The sequence below is a fragment of the Emys orbicularis genome, chromosome 8 (assembly GCF_028017835.1).
Source record: "Emys orbicularis isolate rEmyOrb1 chromosome 8, rEmyOrb1.hap1, whole genome shotgun sequence".
Classification (NCBI taxonomy): domain Eukaryota; kingdom Metazoa; phylum Chordata; order Testudines; family Emydidae; genus Emys; species Emys orbicularis.
The window spans coordinates 73,748,959-73,765,485 of NC_088690.1; the positions used below are offsets into that span (position 1 = coordinate 73,748,959).

General features: G+C 52.0%; 1 protein-coding gene across 1 annotated transcript in view; it reads right to left on the reverse strand.

Annotated features, from left to right (window-relative positions):
* Positions 1-716: 716 nt before the first annotated feature.
* Positions 717-16,527, reverse strand: part of PCDH1 (protocadherin 1) — a 143,565-nt gene continuing 127,754 nt past the window's right edge. The window contains exon 5 of the mRNA XM_065409733.1: positions 717-1,102. Coding sequence (XP_065265805.1) covers positions 717-1,102 — 386 coding nt within the window. The remainder of the gene's footprint in view (positions 1,103-16,527) is intronic.

Consider the following 16,527-nt stretch of genomic DNA (forward strand, 5'->3'; position numbering starts at 1 on the left):
CCAGGATGTAAAACCAGAAAGCCTCCAGCCCCACTGACAGGCCCCTGCCCCTCTCCTCCCATTCCCAGCTGTTATTTGAGGAACCAATCACATCTTTATTTACAATATGGAACAGGAGTGTGGACTGGAAGCTGTGCTCCCCTGTGCTCTTCCATGCACCAAACCATTCAACGCTGGAACTTGCTCCCTGTGGTTTGTTTTGTTGAAATGTCTTTTGTTTCAAGGACAATAAAAGTTTCAATCAGGCAGAATTTGAATGTCATTCCTAAGATTCATATTTACAGGAGTCTACAGTAAAGCAACAGGCAGCTTGCTCCCTGTGCATGGAGACACCCCTCTGTCCTGTGCCCCAGGAACTCCACCAGCTCTGCATGGACCTTTGGTACCTAAGCCCTTCACCCCAGCCGTGTCCTCTGCACTCAGAGCCTGCCCAGCCCTCCCTGACACAGCAGTTCAGAGACGCACCCTCAAGTGCTTGGAAATTCCTTAGATTTCACACACCCACCCTGCCTCAAGACAACGAGTTATAAAGGCCCTCCTCTCCCTTGCCCTGCCCTGTGTCCTCAGAGGCCAGTTGGGGCGTCTCACCCAGAGGGAGGTGGAAACTGGGAACAACCTGGAGAACCGGCTGCAGGAGCGATAAAGCATTAAAGTTTCAAATGTTCCTCTGGACACTGGCCTCAGAAGTGTCTGCTCCTCACCCTTTGGGCCCAGCCTCACAGGTAGATCTCCCTCTTAGTGGTTTGAGATGAGGGGGTGGTGGCTGGCTGGAAGTCCGAGGTCTGGGTGAGAGGAATTTCCTCCATAGGGGAGTCCTTGCAGGGCTCATGGCTACTGTTGGAGAAGGCACTGTATGTGGGGAGCAGGCGGAGGTTGGCCATTTTGGTGCTGCGCTCTTCCGAAAGTCTGGGGCTGCCGTTCCCAACTTGCTCTTGACTCCCCCGTTCTTGGTAAGGCACAAAAGTGGAGAGCTTCAGGGCATTCTTGGGCCTGCGGTTTGGGGAGGACTGGCCAGGCATCCAGCAGGTGTCGGAGTGGCCGAACTCCGTGCATTCCCGGGTGCAGGTCCCAGTCATGGCAACGTCAGGCAGAGGCCGGAGATCTGTAGAGAAGGGAAGTAAGAGACTAGGTCAGACTAGGTCAGACTAGATGATCATAATGGTCCCTTCTGACCTTAAAGTCTATGAGTCTATGAGTAAGAGCGGCGTTAACCCCACATGCACAAGCCCCACAGCATGGGAGCCGCTGCTGGATCTGGATCCCAGGGCACCGCACAGGCCTGACCCCCCAGGACTAAGCACCTGGCACTTTGGGGGACATTTTGCTGCCAGGCTTCCTGTTGTGGGCTCTCAGCTGGTGGCAGGGGCAAAAGGGACTCTAGAAGGTGCCCAGTAAACATGTCCCATCTCTGTCACCCTGTCCCAGGCCAGAGAGAAGGACTCCAGTACTCCTGGAAGCTCAATGCCATGAGGCCCTGGGGAAGGCTGAACAATCACAGTGAGCACCAGCCCCCAGAAGCTGGCATGGGCCAAGTGTCACAAATTGCCCCATTCCTGGGAGGCAGGGGAAACCTATGGCCCAGCCTGGCCCAAGGCCACAAAAAGCCATGGCAGAGCTGGGCCTAAAACTCGGGACTCGTGATTCCAGCCCCCATGTTCAAACTCACTGCTGCAGCAGCCCTGGGGCCGAGGCCCTTTCGGGCTCAGCACAGGCCCCGTTGCAAGTGTGCCTCTTAGACTCAGGCAGACACAGCCATTGACCCAGAGCATCTGGCATTCACCTGCCCCCATGCTGCTACAGGGAATCCCCCACTCAACAGTGATGATATCGCAGAATGCCGGGAGGGAGATAAAAATAACACACCAAAGGAGAGAAAAACTAGGTCGCCAACTACCACCCCATCCCAGGCACAGCCAGGCATTGCTGGGTACCAGCCACTCCTCCCCAAGCACAGCCCGGCATTGCTGGGTACCAACCACTCCTCCCCAAGTACAGCCCGGCATTGCTGGGTACCAACCACTCCTCCCCAAGCACAGTCAGGCATTGCTGGGTACCAACCACTCCTCCCCAAGCACAGCCAGGCATCGCTGGGTACCAGCCACTCCTCCCTAAGCACAGCCAGGCATTGCTGGGTACCAGCCACTCCTCCCTAAGGACAGCCAGGTATTGCTGGGTACCAGCCACTCCTCCCTAAGCACAGCCAGGCATCGCTGGGTACCATCCACTCCTCCCCAAGCACAGCCAGGCATTGCTGGGTACCAACCACTCCTCCTCAAGCACAGTCAGGCATTGCTGGGTACCAGCCACTCCTCCCTAAGCACAGCCAGGTATCGCTGGGTACCAGCCACTCCTCCCCAAGCACAGCCAGGCATCGCTGGGTACCAGCCACTCCTCCCTAAGCACAGCCAGGTATCGCTGGGTACCAGCCACTCCTCCCCAAGCACAGCCAGGTATCGCTGGGTACCAGCCACTCCTCCCCAAGCACAGCCAGGCATCACTGGGTACCAGCCACTCCTCCCCAAGCACAGCCAGGCATTGCTGGGTACCAGCCACTCCTCCCCAAGCACAGCCAGGCATTGCTGGGTACCAGCCACTCCTCCCTAAGCACAGCCAGGCATTGCTGGGTACCAGCCACTCCTCCCTAAGCACAGCCCGGCATTGCTGGGTACCAGCCACTCCTCCCTAAGCACAGCCAGGCATTGCTGGGTACCAGCCACTCCTCCCTAAGCACAGCCCGGCATTGCTGGGTACCAGCCACTCCTCCCTAAGCACAGCCAGGCATTGCTGGGTACCAGCCACTCCTCCCTAAGCACAGCCAGGCATTGCTGGGTAACAGCCACTCCTCCCTAAGCACAGCCAGGCATTGCTGGGTACCAGCCACTCCTCCCCAAGCACAGCCAGGCATTGCTGGGTACCAGCCACTCCTCCCCAAGCACAGCCAGGCATCGCTGGGTACCAGCCACTCCTCCCCAAGCACAGCCAGGCATTGCTGGGTACCAGCCACTCCTCCCCAAGCACAGCCAGATATTTCTGGGTACCAGCCACTCCTCCCTAAGCACAGCCAGGCATCGCTGGGTACCAGCCATTTCTCCCCGGGCATGGTCAGGCATCCCTGGGGACCAGCCATTTCCCCGACGCAGGCACCAGCCAGGAATCACTGGACACCAGCCACTCCCCACCCTGGGCACAGCCAGGCCTACCTGGATATCAGACACACCTGCAACTAGGAAACGGCCACTCCCCCCGACCCAGGCACCAGCCAGTCACCCCTGAGCACCAGCCACTCCCCCACCCTGGGCACAGCCAGGCATCTCTGGGCACCCGGCACCACTCCACCCCAAACAGAGTTATCAGCCATTCTTCCACCCTACACACAGCCAGGCAAACCCTGGGCATCAGATGCTCCCCCACATAGGGCACAGCATGGTATACCTGAGTGCCAACACACAACACAGACAAACATCCCTCAGGCCACCCACTGCCCCACTCTGGGCAGCAACCACTCCTCCACCATAGGCACAGCCAGGCATCCCGGAGCGCCAAACATTCTCCCACTCCATTCACAGGGATTCCTGGGCATCAGCCACTTCCCCAAATGAGGCAAAGCCAGACATACCTGGGCACCACTGCCCCACAAGCCAGGGTCCCTGGGCACCAATCACTGCTTCAGACCAGACACATCCAGGCAACCCTGGGTGGCAACCACTCTCCAATGGTGGGCATAGCCAGGCATCCTCACTTACCAGCCACACCGTGGACACACCTAAGCATCCCTGGGCACCAGCCACTCACCAACCTTGGGGACAGCCAGGCATTTCCGGGGCACCATCCAATCCCTACCCCCAGACACAGCCAGGCATCCCTGGGAACAAGTATTCCCCCATGCTAGGCATAGTTAGGAATCTTTGGGCATCAGACACTCCCCCATCCCAGGCACAGCGACGCATCTCTGAGCATAAGCCATTCCCTCGGCCCAGACACAGCTAGGCATCTCTGGGCACCAGCCATTCCCCCATTTTGGGCACCACTAGGCATCTCTGGGCATGAGCCACTCTCCCTACTGAGGCACAGCCAGCCACCCCTAGGCATCGGCCACTCCCCTATTCCAGGCACAGCCAGGCATCGTTGGGCACCAGTCATTGCTCTGCACCAGGCACAAGCAGGTTGTACCAAGTACCAACTGCTCTTCTGCCCCTGGGACAGCCAAGTAATTGGAGTACCAGTCACAGACATCCCCCCACCCCGCTCACCACCCTCCCAGATGGACACACACATACCAGGGCCTCCTCGCTGTACACACACAACAGCACCAGCCAAAGGACCCACCTTGAGAGATCCGCCAGGTGCTGGGACCCAAGGGAGGTTGCTTCGGCCTCTTTTATTTTTGTGCTGCAGGGATCACACAATACCACACACACTACTCCCTTCTGCCTCTCTGTCACTCTCACCCACAAACACTATACCACACACGCAACACCCCTCTCTCTCTCTCTCTCTCTCTCTCTAACACACATATACACACAGTGCCACACACTACTCCCTTCTGCCTTTCTGTCACCATCATCCCCACACACTATACCACACACGCAACACCCCCCTCTCTCTAACACACATACACACAATGCTACACACACTACTCCCTTCTACCTGTCACCCTCACCCCCACACACTATACCACGCATGCAACCCCCCCCCATCACACACACACACATACACACAATGCCACACACACTACTCCAGAGGTCGGCAGCCTTTCAGAAGTGGTGTTCCGAGTCTTCATTTAATCACTCTGATTTAAGGTTTCACGTGCCAGTAATACATTTTAATGTTTTTAGAAGGTCTCTTTCTATAAGTCTATAATATATAACTAAACTATTGTTGTATGTAAAGTAAATAAGGTTTTTAAAATGTTTAAGAAGCTTAATTTAAAATTAAATTAAAATGCAGAGCCCCCCGGACCGGTGGCCAGGACCTGGGCAGTGTGAGTGCCACTGAAAATCAGCTTGTGTGCCGCCTTCAGTTGCCTACCCCTGCCTCCCTTCTGCCTCTCTGTCACCCTCACCCCCATACACTATACCACACACGGAACACCTCCCTCTCTCTAGCACACATACACACAATGTCACACACACTACTCCCTGCTGCCTCTCTGTCACCCTCACACACATACACTATACCACACACACAACTCCCCCATCTCTCTCTCACGCACACATGCACACAATGCCTCACAAATTATTCTCTTTTGCCTCTCTGTCACCCACACACACTATACCACACAGAGAACACCAACTCTCTCTCTCTCTCTCTCTCACACACACACACACACACACACACAATGCCATTCACACTACAACCTTCTGCCTCTCTGTCACTCTCACCCACACACACTATACCACACACGCAACACCCTCTCTCTCTCTCTCACACACACACACACACACACACACACATAAACACAATGCCACACACATTATCCCTTCTGCTTCTCTGTCATCCTCACACACACACACACTATACCATGCACACAACACCCCTCTCTCTCTCTCTCTCTCTCTCTCTCACACACACACACACACACACACACACAATGCCACACACACACTATTCTCTTAAGCCTTTGTCACCCTCACCCACATACACTATACCAAACACGCAACACCCCTCTCTCTCTCTCACACACACACACAATGCCCCCCCACAAGTTCTTTATGCCTCTCTGTCACTCTCACCCACACCAATACCACACACACAAAACCCCTCTCTCACACACACACACCCACACACATACACACAGTGCCCCACACCCACTACTCCCTTCTGCCTCTCTGTCACCCGCACCCGCACCCACACCCACACCCACAAAACCACATACAACACCCCCTCACTCTCTCGCACACACACACATACACACAATACAACATGTACTACTCCATTCTGCCTGTCACCCTCACCCGCACATACTATACCACACACACAACATCCTTCTGTCCCATACACACGCACATACACACAATACCAAATGCACCACACATGCCCACACACTATACCACATGCAACACCCCCCTCTCTCACTCACATACACACTTACACATAATACCACACACACTACTCCCTTCTGCCTCTCTGTCACCCTCACACACACACATTATGCCACACACACTATATCCCTCTGTCTCATACACACGCCTATACACACAGTATGACGTACACTACACCCCCACGTACAAAATACCATGCATACTACACCCCTCTCTCTGACAAACACACTATACCACACCCCCCACACCCCTGCACATACAATACCACAAACATTACACACACCCCTCTCTCTCTCTCTCTCTCTCACACACACACACACACACACTTCAACATACACTACTCCTATGCACACACAATACCACACACACTATACTCCTATGCACACAACATTCCTTTCTCACACACACTACATCCTCCACACACTGTCACACACACAATATACCCCCACACTATACATCTCTCACATATACCGTACCATTGAGAATACACCCCCACACAGTATACCACAAATACACTCCACATACTCAACACCACACACAATACACCTCAAAATATGTAGGATTCCCCTCAATATGCTACACTGCAGACACACAATACTCTTCCAGAGAGACACAATATACCACACACACAATAGTGCCACCACACACAAATTCATCATACATACACAATTTTTCCAACATGTAAATACATGACCCAATGCCGGATATACACATCAAATACTCAGACACAATATCCACAATACTCTCCCCATCGACACCTTATACCCCCCACCCCCCCAGAAATACTACACCGCACAGATAACAGTGACCCCCCCTCAAGCTCCCCCAATACTCTGGTTTCCAAGGACACACTGCACTGTACAAACACATGCACAGTGCTTCCCCATCCCGGAAACACCATCTCTCTCTCTCTGTCTCTCTCTCACACACACACACACACACACACACACACACACACACACACACACACACACACACACACACACACACACACACATTATTCCCCCATACACACAGGAACACAATACCACAATTTGGGGGAGAAAGACCACACAGCTGCCACATTGCCAGCCCAGAGCCTGGAGTGTGACACAGCATCAGACATTGCTGCTACCCACAGAGGGTCCCCATGTCACTCCCACTGAGAATCCTTCTTCCCAGTGCTTCCTTGTCAAACTGTGCCCCAATGCCCCTCTCCAATAGCTCCCTTCCATTGCCCTGCTCCCTTTCCCACAGCTCTGAGCTCTTGGGCACAGTGACTCTTGAGTCTCCCTTGGCACCGGTTTCACACAAGGCAGACTTCCTACAAGTAAATACATAAATTCACCAGGCCACGTCCCTGCAGAGCCAGGGCTCAAAATCTGAGCTCAGTGAGTCAGAGGATTGGCGCCATGGATAGGGTGCTGGGGATCAGAGATCAAGCCACACAGACTGTATGCTTGAGTCAGAGGTGAGAACTATGGGGCTAGGTGCTGCAGGTCAAACAGAAGGGGTTGGTGCTGGGAGTCAGAGTTAACGATCAACTGATCTTGAAAATGTTGTTTTTCAAAAATAACCTATCAGCCATCACACTCCACACCTCCAGCTCCTGAAATAGCTGTGTCACCCCCACTGATTTTCCCCAACTCCTGCAGTGACTGCCTCACCCCCAGTGCTTCCCACCCGCTGGTCCGGCATCAGCTGTGCCATCCCCATAGTACCCCCACTCCCCTGGCTACTGCAGTGGCTGTATCATGCCCACAGGTTCTCCCTCCCCCCAGTTCCTGTATAGGTTGTGTCACCCCCAGTGAGTCCCTCCCATGGGCAGGGAGGCTCCTCCCATGGCCCATCTCCTGGGGCACATTAGCTGCAACACCCTGGTGGAAGCCGTGCGGACATACCTCGGTTCAGAGCCCCATTCACAGCCTGTTCCGCTCAGGGGACTCTAATGAGGAGCAGAAAAAGGACGACAGGGTCACATCATTATACAGCCCCCAGTCTACACACTCCCCACAGGACCATGCCAGCCCCTCCAGCCTGCATCAGCCCTCCCCTGCATCTCTGTCTTGCACCTCTTTCCTCCAGGCTTCCTCTGATACCTGCTGCCTTTACCAGTGCCTTGGATGCCATTGGCCCCACCCCAGGCTCCACCAAACTATCTGGCCAACACTGCCCAATGAGGTCTTCCTCTAACCTGCTCCTCCTAACCTGCTCCAGTTCCCCCAGACCTCCACCGGCCCCCTCTCTCAGCCTCTGCAGAACCCCAGCCAGTACCACCCACCTCCATCCTTCACTAGTCCCGTCTTTGCTAGTCCTTCCCCACCACTGACCATGCCAGCTCCCAGCCTCTGGATCTCTCTCCTTTCCCACCATTTTTTCTTCACTCTCCACAACTCCACTTTCTTTTTGCCATCCTCCATATACAGGATCCTACCAAATTCACAGTCCATTTTGGTCAATTTCACAGTCATAGGATGTTAAAAATTGTAAATTTCATGATTTCAGCTATTACATCTAAAATATCACAGTTTTGTAATTGTAGGGGTACTGACCCAAAAAGGAGTTGGGGGGGGGGGGAGGTGCAAGGTTATTGTAGGGGGGGTTGCAGTATTGTTACCCTTACTTCTGTGCTGCTGCTGGTGGCAACGCTGCCTTCAGAGGTGAGCAGCTGGATAGCGGCGGCTGCTGCCTGGGAGCCCAGCTCTGAAGGCAGAGCCGCTGCCAGCAGCAGCACAGAAGTAAGGATGGCATGTATGGTATTGCCACCCTTACTTCTGTGCTGCTGCCTGCAGTGCTGGGCCCTCAGTCAGCAGCCGCCACTCTCCGTCCGCCCAGCTCTGAAGGCAGTGCAGAAGGGTGGCAATACCGAGACCCCCGTAAAATAACTTTATGACCCCCCCCCGCAACTCCCTTTTGGGTCAGGACCCCCAATTTGAGAAAGGCTGGCTTCTCCTGTGAAATCTGTATAGTATAGGGTAAAAGCACACTCAAGGCCAGATTTCACAGGGGAAGACCAGATTTCATGAGCTGTGACTCATGTTTCATGGCGATGAATTCTTTAGGGCCCTATCCCTATCCTCCATCCCCAGGCAACTCCCTACCCCAGAGCTTGGCACTTGAGTTAGTTTAGGGCAGGGGACACCTGACTAGTGGAGCACAAAGCCCTTCATGCACAAAGACACAGGCACACACACATCAGACATGGACATGCTCACTCACACGCATGGACATGCCCAGTCACACACTCACAGATATGCACAATCACACAAACATGCACAAGTACATGCACAGTACTTGGTCCTGCTAGTGAAGGCAGGGGGCTAGACTCGATGACCTTTCAGGGTCCCTTCCAGTTCTAGGAGATAGGTATATCTCCATATATTATTATTATTATTCACACAAAGGGACATGCACAGTCGCACGCTCACACTCACATACACTCACACAGACATGCATACATACATGCATGGACAAACGTGCTCTCACATACCTGGATGTGAACACTCACACAGAGGCACCCACTTACACACAGATGCACATTGAAGTGCACACTCACACACACAGATGGGCACAAATAAATGGACACATCACAGTGATGTCCATTTGCTCAGCTGCAAAATCAGGAGCTCACCCATGACAGGTGCTAATGACAAAAGGCTTGCACATGCCCACGTGAAAACACCTGATTTGCCCGTGCAGGCCTGGGGAGCTCAATTGCACTTAGGAGGGAGGGGAGTCAGCATTGATATGGACCATGCTATTTCCAGGGACTGTGCATCTGAGTGTGTCTGTGCATGGGGGGTGGGAGTCAAAATTTGGGGCTCAGCGAGGGCTATGTGCGTTTGTGCAAAATTTCTTAGAAATGCCTATAAACGCCCAGAGAAATGGATAAGTGGTGCTTTCAGCATTGTGCAAGCTTGGGGGTCAGGCAAGCTGAGGGGGACTGCAGTAGGGGGGCATAACGGAACAGTAAGCAACGGTAAGGGGGAGGGAAGCATGTAGGGCCAAGAAAATCAAGGGGTAGGGTGGAGGGGAGAGGTTGCTGAGCCAATGCAGGAAGGTGCGGGGAGAGATGAGAGGGACACTAGGAAAGTCCATGGGATAGGTAGTGACGGGCAGGCAGCTGGCCGAGGGAGGCAGGCTGAGAGAGCTGGCATGGCAGCATTATGGAGAGGGACAAGAAGTGGGGTTGGTAGGGGTGGTGAAGCACAGCGGGGGAGTGCAGTGGGGAGAGTCAAGAGAGTATTGCGGAGGGGTGCATGGGGAAGCATGGCAAGGTGGGGTCCATGTGCAGAAGGGATGGGGTAGGGCAGTGGGGCAGGGAGCATGGCAGGGAGGGATGGGAGAGAAGAGTAGGGTGAGGAGGGCTGGGAGAATGAGGTGGGAGTATGGGAAAACATGGTGCAGCAGTGAGGGACGGTAACATTGTGGCATGGGAGGGAAAATGGACTGCAGTGGGAGAGCACAGAATAGTGTGGGAGAGCAAAGAGGAACGGCAGTGTGGTGGGCTGGGAGAGTGCAGAGAGGGAGATGGGGGAGTATGGCAAGATGGGAAGGGGCAGGAAAGCACAGCAGCATAGGGAGCGCTGGGGGAATACAATGAGATGTGGGATTCACATATTTTAAGAGCAGGAGGGACCATCATATCATCCAGTCTGACCTGCTGTGTAGTCTAGGCCACAGAACTTCACCCATTCATTCCTGTACTGGGCCCAGTAACTTGTGTTTGACTAAAGCATCTTCCAGAAAGGCAGCCAGGTAGATATGAAGACATCAAGAGATAGAGAATCCACCAGTTCCCTTGGCAGTTTGTTCCCAGGGTTAATCACCTTCATAGCTAAGATGATATGCCTTATTCTAATGTGAAAGTCTTGCTTCAGTTTCCAGCCATTGGCTCTTGTACTCTTTCTCTGCTAGAAATATTTTCTCCCCATGAAAGCACTTACACAGTGGAATCATAACCTGTAAGTCTTCTTTTTGACGCGCACAGATTAAGCTCCGTCAGCCTCTCACTCCAGCATTTTTTCCAGCACTTGCGGTGAGAAAGCATAGCTGGGACCATTTCTAAAATGCCTCCCCTTAGGGCAGAGCAGGGTGCAGTGATTCCCAGAACAGCCACCCAAACACTGCACTGCACTTCAAAAATGAGCCTTGGTGTTGATTCCCTCAGAAAGGGCTATTCCGACAACGATTAACACTCAGGACCCTGCTCCCCTGGGCACTGCACCCCTATGGCAATGAACTTTTGCGGTATCACTTCCCTACCGCCCTGGGCACCACACCCCTAGGGCAATGAATCTTCGCGGTATCACTTCTATACTGCAAGGCTCCTGTGGGCACAGCACCGCTATGGCAAAGAAACTTCACGGTATGAATTCCCTATCCACCATTCTCCCTTGGGCACCGCACCCCTATGGCAATGAAGCTTCGCTGCATCAGTTCCCTACCTCCCTGCTCCCCTGGGCACCGCACCCCTATGGCAATGAACCTTCTCGGTACCACTTCCCTACTGCCCTGCTCCCCTGGGCACGACACCCCAATGGCAATGAAACTTCACAGCATCACTTCCGTACCACCCTGCTCCCCTGGGCACTGCACCCCTATGGCAATGAACCTTCATGGCATCACTTCCCTACTGCCCTGCTCCCCTGGACATCGCATCCCTATGGCAATGAACTTTCGTGGCATCACGTCCCTACTGCCCTGCTCCCCTGGGCACTGCACCCCTATGGCAATGAACCTTCACGTCATCTCTTGCCTACAGCCCTGCTCCCCTGGACATCGCATCCCTATGGCAATGAACTTTCGCGGCATCACGTCCCTACTGCCCTGCTCCCCTGGGCACTACACCTCTATGGCAACGAACCTTCACGGCATTACTTCCCTACCATCCTTCTGTCCTCGGCACCGTGCCCCTATGGCAATGAACTTTCGCGACATCACTTCCCTACCACCCTGCTCCAGTGGGTACCATACCACAATGGCAATGAACCTTTGCAGCCTCAGTTCCCTACAGCCCTGCTCCCCCTGGGCACCGCTCCCCTAGGGCACTGAACCTTCACAGTATCACTTCCCTACCGCCCTGCTCCACTGGGCCCCACACCCCTACGGCAATGAATCTTTGCGGCATCACTTCCCTACCGATCTGTTCCACTGGGCACTACACTCCTATGGCAATCAACCTTCGCGGCATTACTTCCCTACCCACCCTCCTCCACTGGGCACCGCACCCCTATAGCAATGAACCATCACGGTATCACTTCCCTACTGCCCTGATCCCCTGGGCCCCGCACCCATACCGCAATGAACCTTTGTGGCATCACTTCCCTACTGCCTTGTTCCACTGGGCACTACACTCCTATGGCAATGAACCGTTGTGGTATCACTTCCCTACCACCCTCCTCCACTGGGCACCGCACCCCTATGGCAATGAACCTTCGTAGCCTCACTTCCCTACTGCCCTGTTCCCCTGTGCACTGCAGACCTATGGCAATGAACCTTCGCAGCATCACTTTCCTGCTGCCCTGCTGCCTGGGCACTGCACCCCTATGGCTATGACCTTCGTAGCATCACTTCCCTATAGCCCTGCTGCCCTGGGCTCCTCTCCACTACAGTGCTACTTCCCCCTCACAGTGCTGCTCCGTGGGACTCTGTGCTCCCAAGTTGCTGTGTCCTTATCTCAGTATTCCCTCTGGGCACCCTTCCCTCATATTGCATCGCACATGGATGTGGCTGCGCTGTTTTGGATCCCTCTGGGTACTGTTCCTGGGTACTGAAAACAACACCACTGCCCTTCTCTCTGGAGACAGCTGTGTGTAGCTAGTGAGTGGGCCACATACAGATGCTAATAGTCCTAAGTACCCTTCTTTGAATTCCCAGGGGAAGAGTGCTGAGCAGCCTGGCCCTCCCAGTTCAGCATGCCAGACCTCTTCAGAAGCAGGGCTCAGCAGGCGCTTGGCTTGGCAGAAACTTAATAGCTCTCACCCAAACTGCCCTTTGAAAGGACTTTTTTGAAGGATTGGCCATGCTGTGGGTTCCCACTCATGTACCCCCTTCTCCTGTCTACCCAGATCTGGATATTAGACCATCCAGACAGCAGCCTGTTCTCCCAACCCACCACCTCACCCAGCAGACAGCCTTGGGCGCAGCATCTGCCTTACACTGTCAAAGGGAGCACAGAGGTTCCTTCCTTAGGGAAGGAGTGGCCAGCAATGCGGCCTCCCTGAGTTCCCCATACCAGCTTTGTTAAGATCCTTGCCTTCCTATCACTGCACATGGACACAGGTCAGAGAGCTTTGCCTCCCGCACAGCAAAGCACTAATTTCACTTTCCATCCCTTGAGGAAGGCTGCTGGAATGGTGCCTACTTCCACAAGAGGAAGCAATGAATTGGAGCAGATCACTGAGGAGAGAAATCCTAGAGATCAAGTTGTTGGAGAGTAAGGGATGAAAATACATACACACAGAGAGTTCCCTGAGCCCCACATCAGTCCCTATGACACCCAGACTGACAGCTTCTGGGACCCTACCCCATCCCTCCAACATTCCAATAGACAGTTTCCGAGCCCCAACAGTATACCCCCAACACCCAGACAGTCGCCCCCGAGCACCAACACTATCCCTCCAACACCCAGACAGCTTCTGAGCCCCAGCATCATCACAACAACATGCAGACAGAGGCTTCCAGGACCCCAACATCATCACAGCAAAACCCAGGTAGACAGCTACAGGGATCCAATACTGACCCTATGACTCCAACAAAGGTGGCTCCTGGGTCCCAACACAATATCTACAAAACCGGACAGCTGGCACACAAGACCCAATACCTATTCCTAAACACTAATACAGATGGCTCCCTGAACCCAACACTGTCCATACAACATACACAGAAATGGCTCCCTGGACCCAATATTGACCTCCTACAACACCCAGATGGACAGCTCCCAAAACCTAACACCATCCCTACAACACCTTCACAGAAGGATCCTCAGAACTAGTGCTGACCACAACAACAAAAAGACAGATGTCTCACGGGTCCCAACAACACACACACACACACACAGCTCCCCAGAACCAACACTCATCCTTACAACACCTGGACAGATGACTCCCCTGGCACCAAACAATGGTGCCTAAAATACCCATATGGACAGCTCCCTCTAGAATTAACTGCTTCTACTATATCCGGACAGTGGGCTCCAGAAACCAAACAATGGCCCTAGAACATACTAGAATAACTCCTACAAAACCAAGGCAATTGTTTTCCCAAACTCCATATAAACACGCCACCACCAAGACTGGGGGCTGTCCCAGACCAAACATTGGCTCCTACCGTATCTAGATAGACAAGCTCCAGAGAGCAGCACCAATCCTCACAGCACTCAAACAGGTGACTCCTCAGACTCAGCCAAAGCCCTCATAGCACCCAGACACAAGACTATGGTTATTGACAAACAATAATCCCTTCAAACCCCAGACAGCTCCCAGACTCCACACTGGGTCCCAACAACACCCAGATGGATTGTTATTCAAGACCATATTCAAGCCTCTACAACAGACAAATTATATTTTAAGATTTTGGTACTGGAGGCATTTCTTCCTTTGTGTTTGTACAGAGCCTAGAACAATGGGCTTCCATTCCTGATCAGGATCTTTATGTACCATCATAATAAACATAATAATAATTACATTTTAAAAATTATGTTAAAGAACATTACGAAGGTTACAAAGTCAAGCACTCAAAAGTTAGGAAATGTCAGAATTAGGGTTGTCCATGCAACCTTAATTCAACTCCCTTGAGTGTATTATGATGCAGTCTTTAATTACATAATCCCATACCATTTTTTTCACAGAACCCCTGCCTCATTCAGTGCACTGGATGGATAATGCTCTGTAGTCTGTAGGAGTCCCACCACATTTGTTGCAGAAGCTATAAGGTATGTGTGACGTTGCACCCCATACTGTTTTATATAAATATGCTTATGAGTGTAAATATGGCATAACTGGAATATGTTTTATGCTAGATATGCCATGTAACATATTTTTGCAAAGTTATGATCTACTGAATATATTCATCCTATCTGTATGCATGTATCATTTTTATATCTGAAGTTATGAGTGTTGGCTCTATGCTTGTATTTAAAGTGTTTGGCTGTAGGAAGCACATAAAACAGATTTGGTCAACATAGTGTGAAGGGGTTATTCAAGTAATTGGGAGTACTTAACTAACAATGGATTTTGGGAGATGCCAATCCACATCTGAGCTTAACAATGGCATCGGCCTGCAAAAAGCTGAATCATTCATAGACATGTGACTTGCCCAGGTGGCTAGAGACCCCATCTTGTGGCTGTGATGTTGCACAAGAGAAAGAAGATAAAAGGCCCTGGAAACCTCTTCATTTTGTCTTCAGCTGGCTCAAAAGATAGCCTCTCCACCCCAATGAGATGCCTGAAATAAACTGGAACAGAGGACAGTAACTACGGGGGCGTGAGTGATTGCTAGATCCAGACTAGGAAGGAGTCTAGTCTGTCAAAGAAGCTTATTGGAACATCTCTGAGAGTGAGATTTACCTGCATTTAGTTTCCTATTGTATTAAGCTTAGACTTGCGTGTTTTATTTTATTTTGCTTGGTAACTTACTTTGTTCTGTCTGTTATTACTTGGAACCACTTAAGTCCTACCTTTTATATTTAATAAAATCACTTTTTACTTATTAATTAACCCAGAGCAAGTAATTAATTCCTGGGGGAGCAAACAGCTGTGCATATTTCTCTATCAGTGTTATAGAGGGCGAACAATTTATGAGTTTACCCTGTATAAGCTTTATACAGAGTAAACCAGATTTATTTGGAGTTTGGATCCCATTGGGAACTGGGTATCTGGGTGCTAGAACAAGAGCCCTTCTTACGCTGTTTTCAGTTAAGCCTGCAGCTTTTGGGGGACGTGGTTCAGACCTGGGTCTGTGTTTGTAGCAGGCTAGTGTGTCTGGCTCAACAAGGCAGGGTACTGAAGTCCCAAGCTGCCAGGGAAAATGGGCTCAGATGTAGTCCCAGCACATCAGGTGGCAGTCCCAAGGGGGTTTCTATAGCAAGTGTGTAGCAAGTGAGGCAGGGAATTGCAAGAAGTTCCTACTCAAAAGCACAGAAGTGCTAGAGTCTCTCAACTAAATGGCAGTAGGCATTTTTTTATCATGGGGAAAACAACATATTTCCCCTAACTTCATTCTCCGAAATGACTGAACTGGTTTTGCTGAAACTTTCTCAAAATATTCAGCCTGAGGCAGATGCTGGTCAGGGAATATTTAAGCCCTAACAGTTAAAAGTTTGACAAAGTTACAAGCACCTGAAAATGGGGTCTTATAATAGAAAGTGTTGGGCTAGCTTAAGACAGGGTTTGCTACCTGCAGTACCTATCCTATAATAATAATTTATTTTAAATTACATCCTGAAACCTACACTGTCCAGATAGACAGCTGGTCCCAATTGGTCCCTGTGACACCCACATAGACA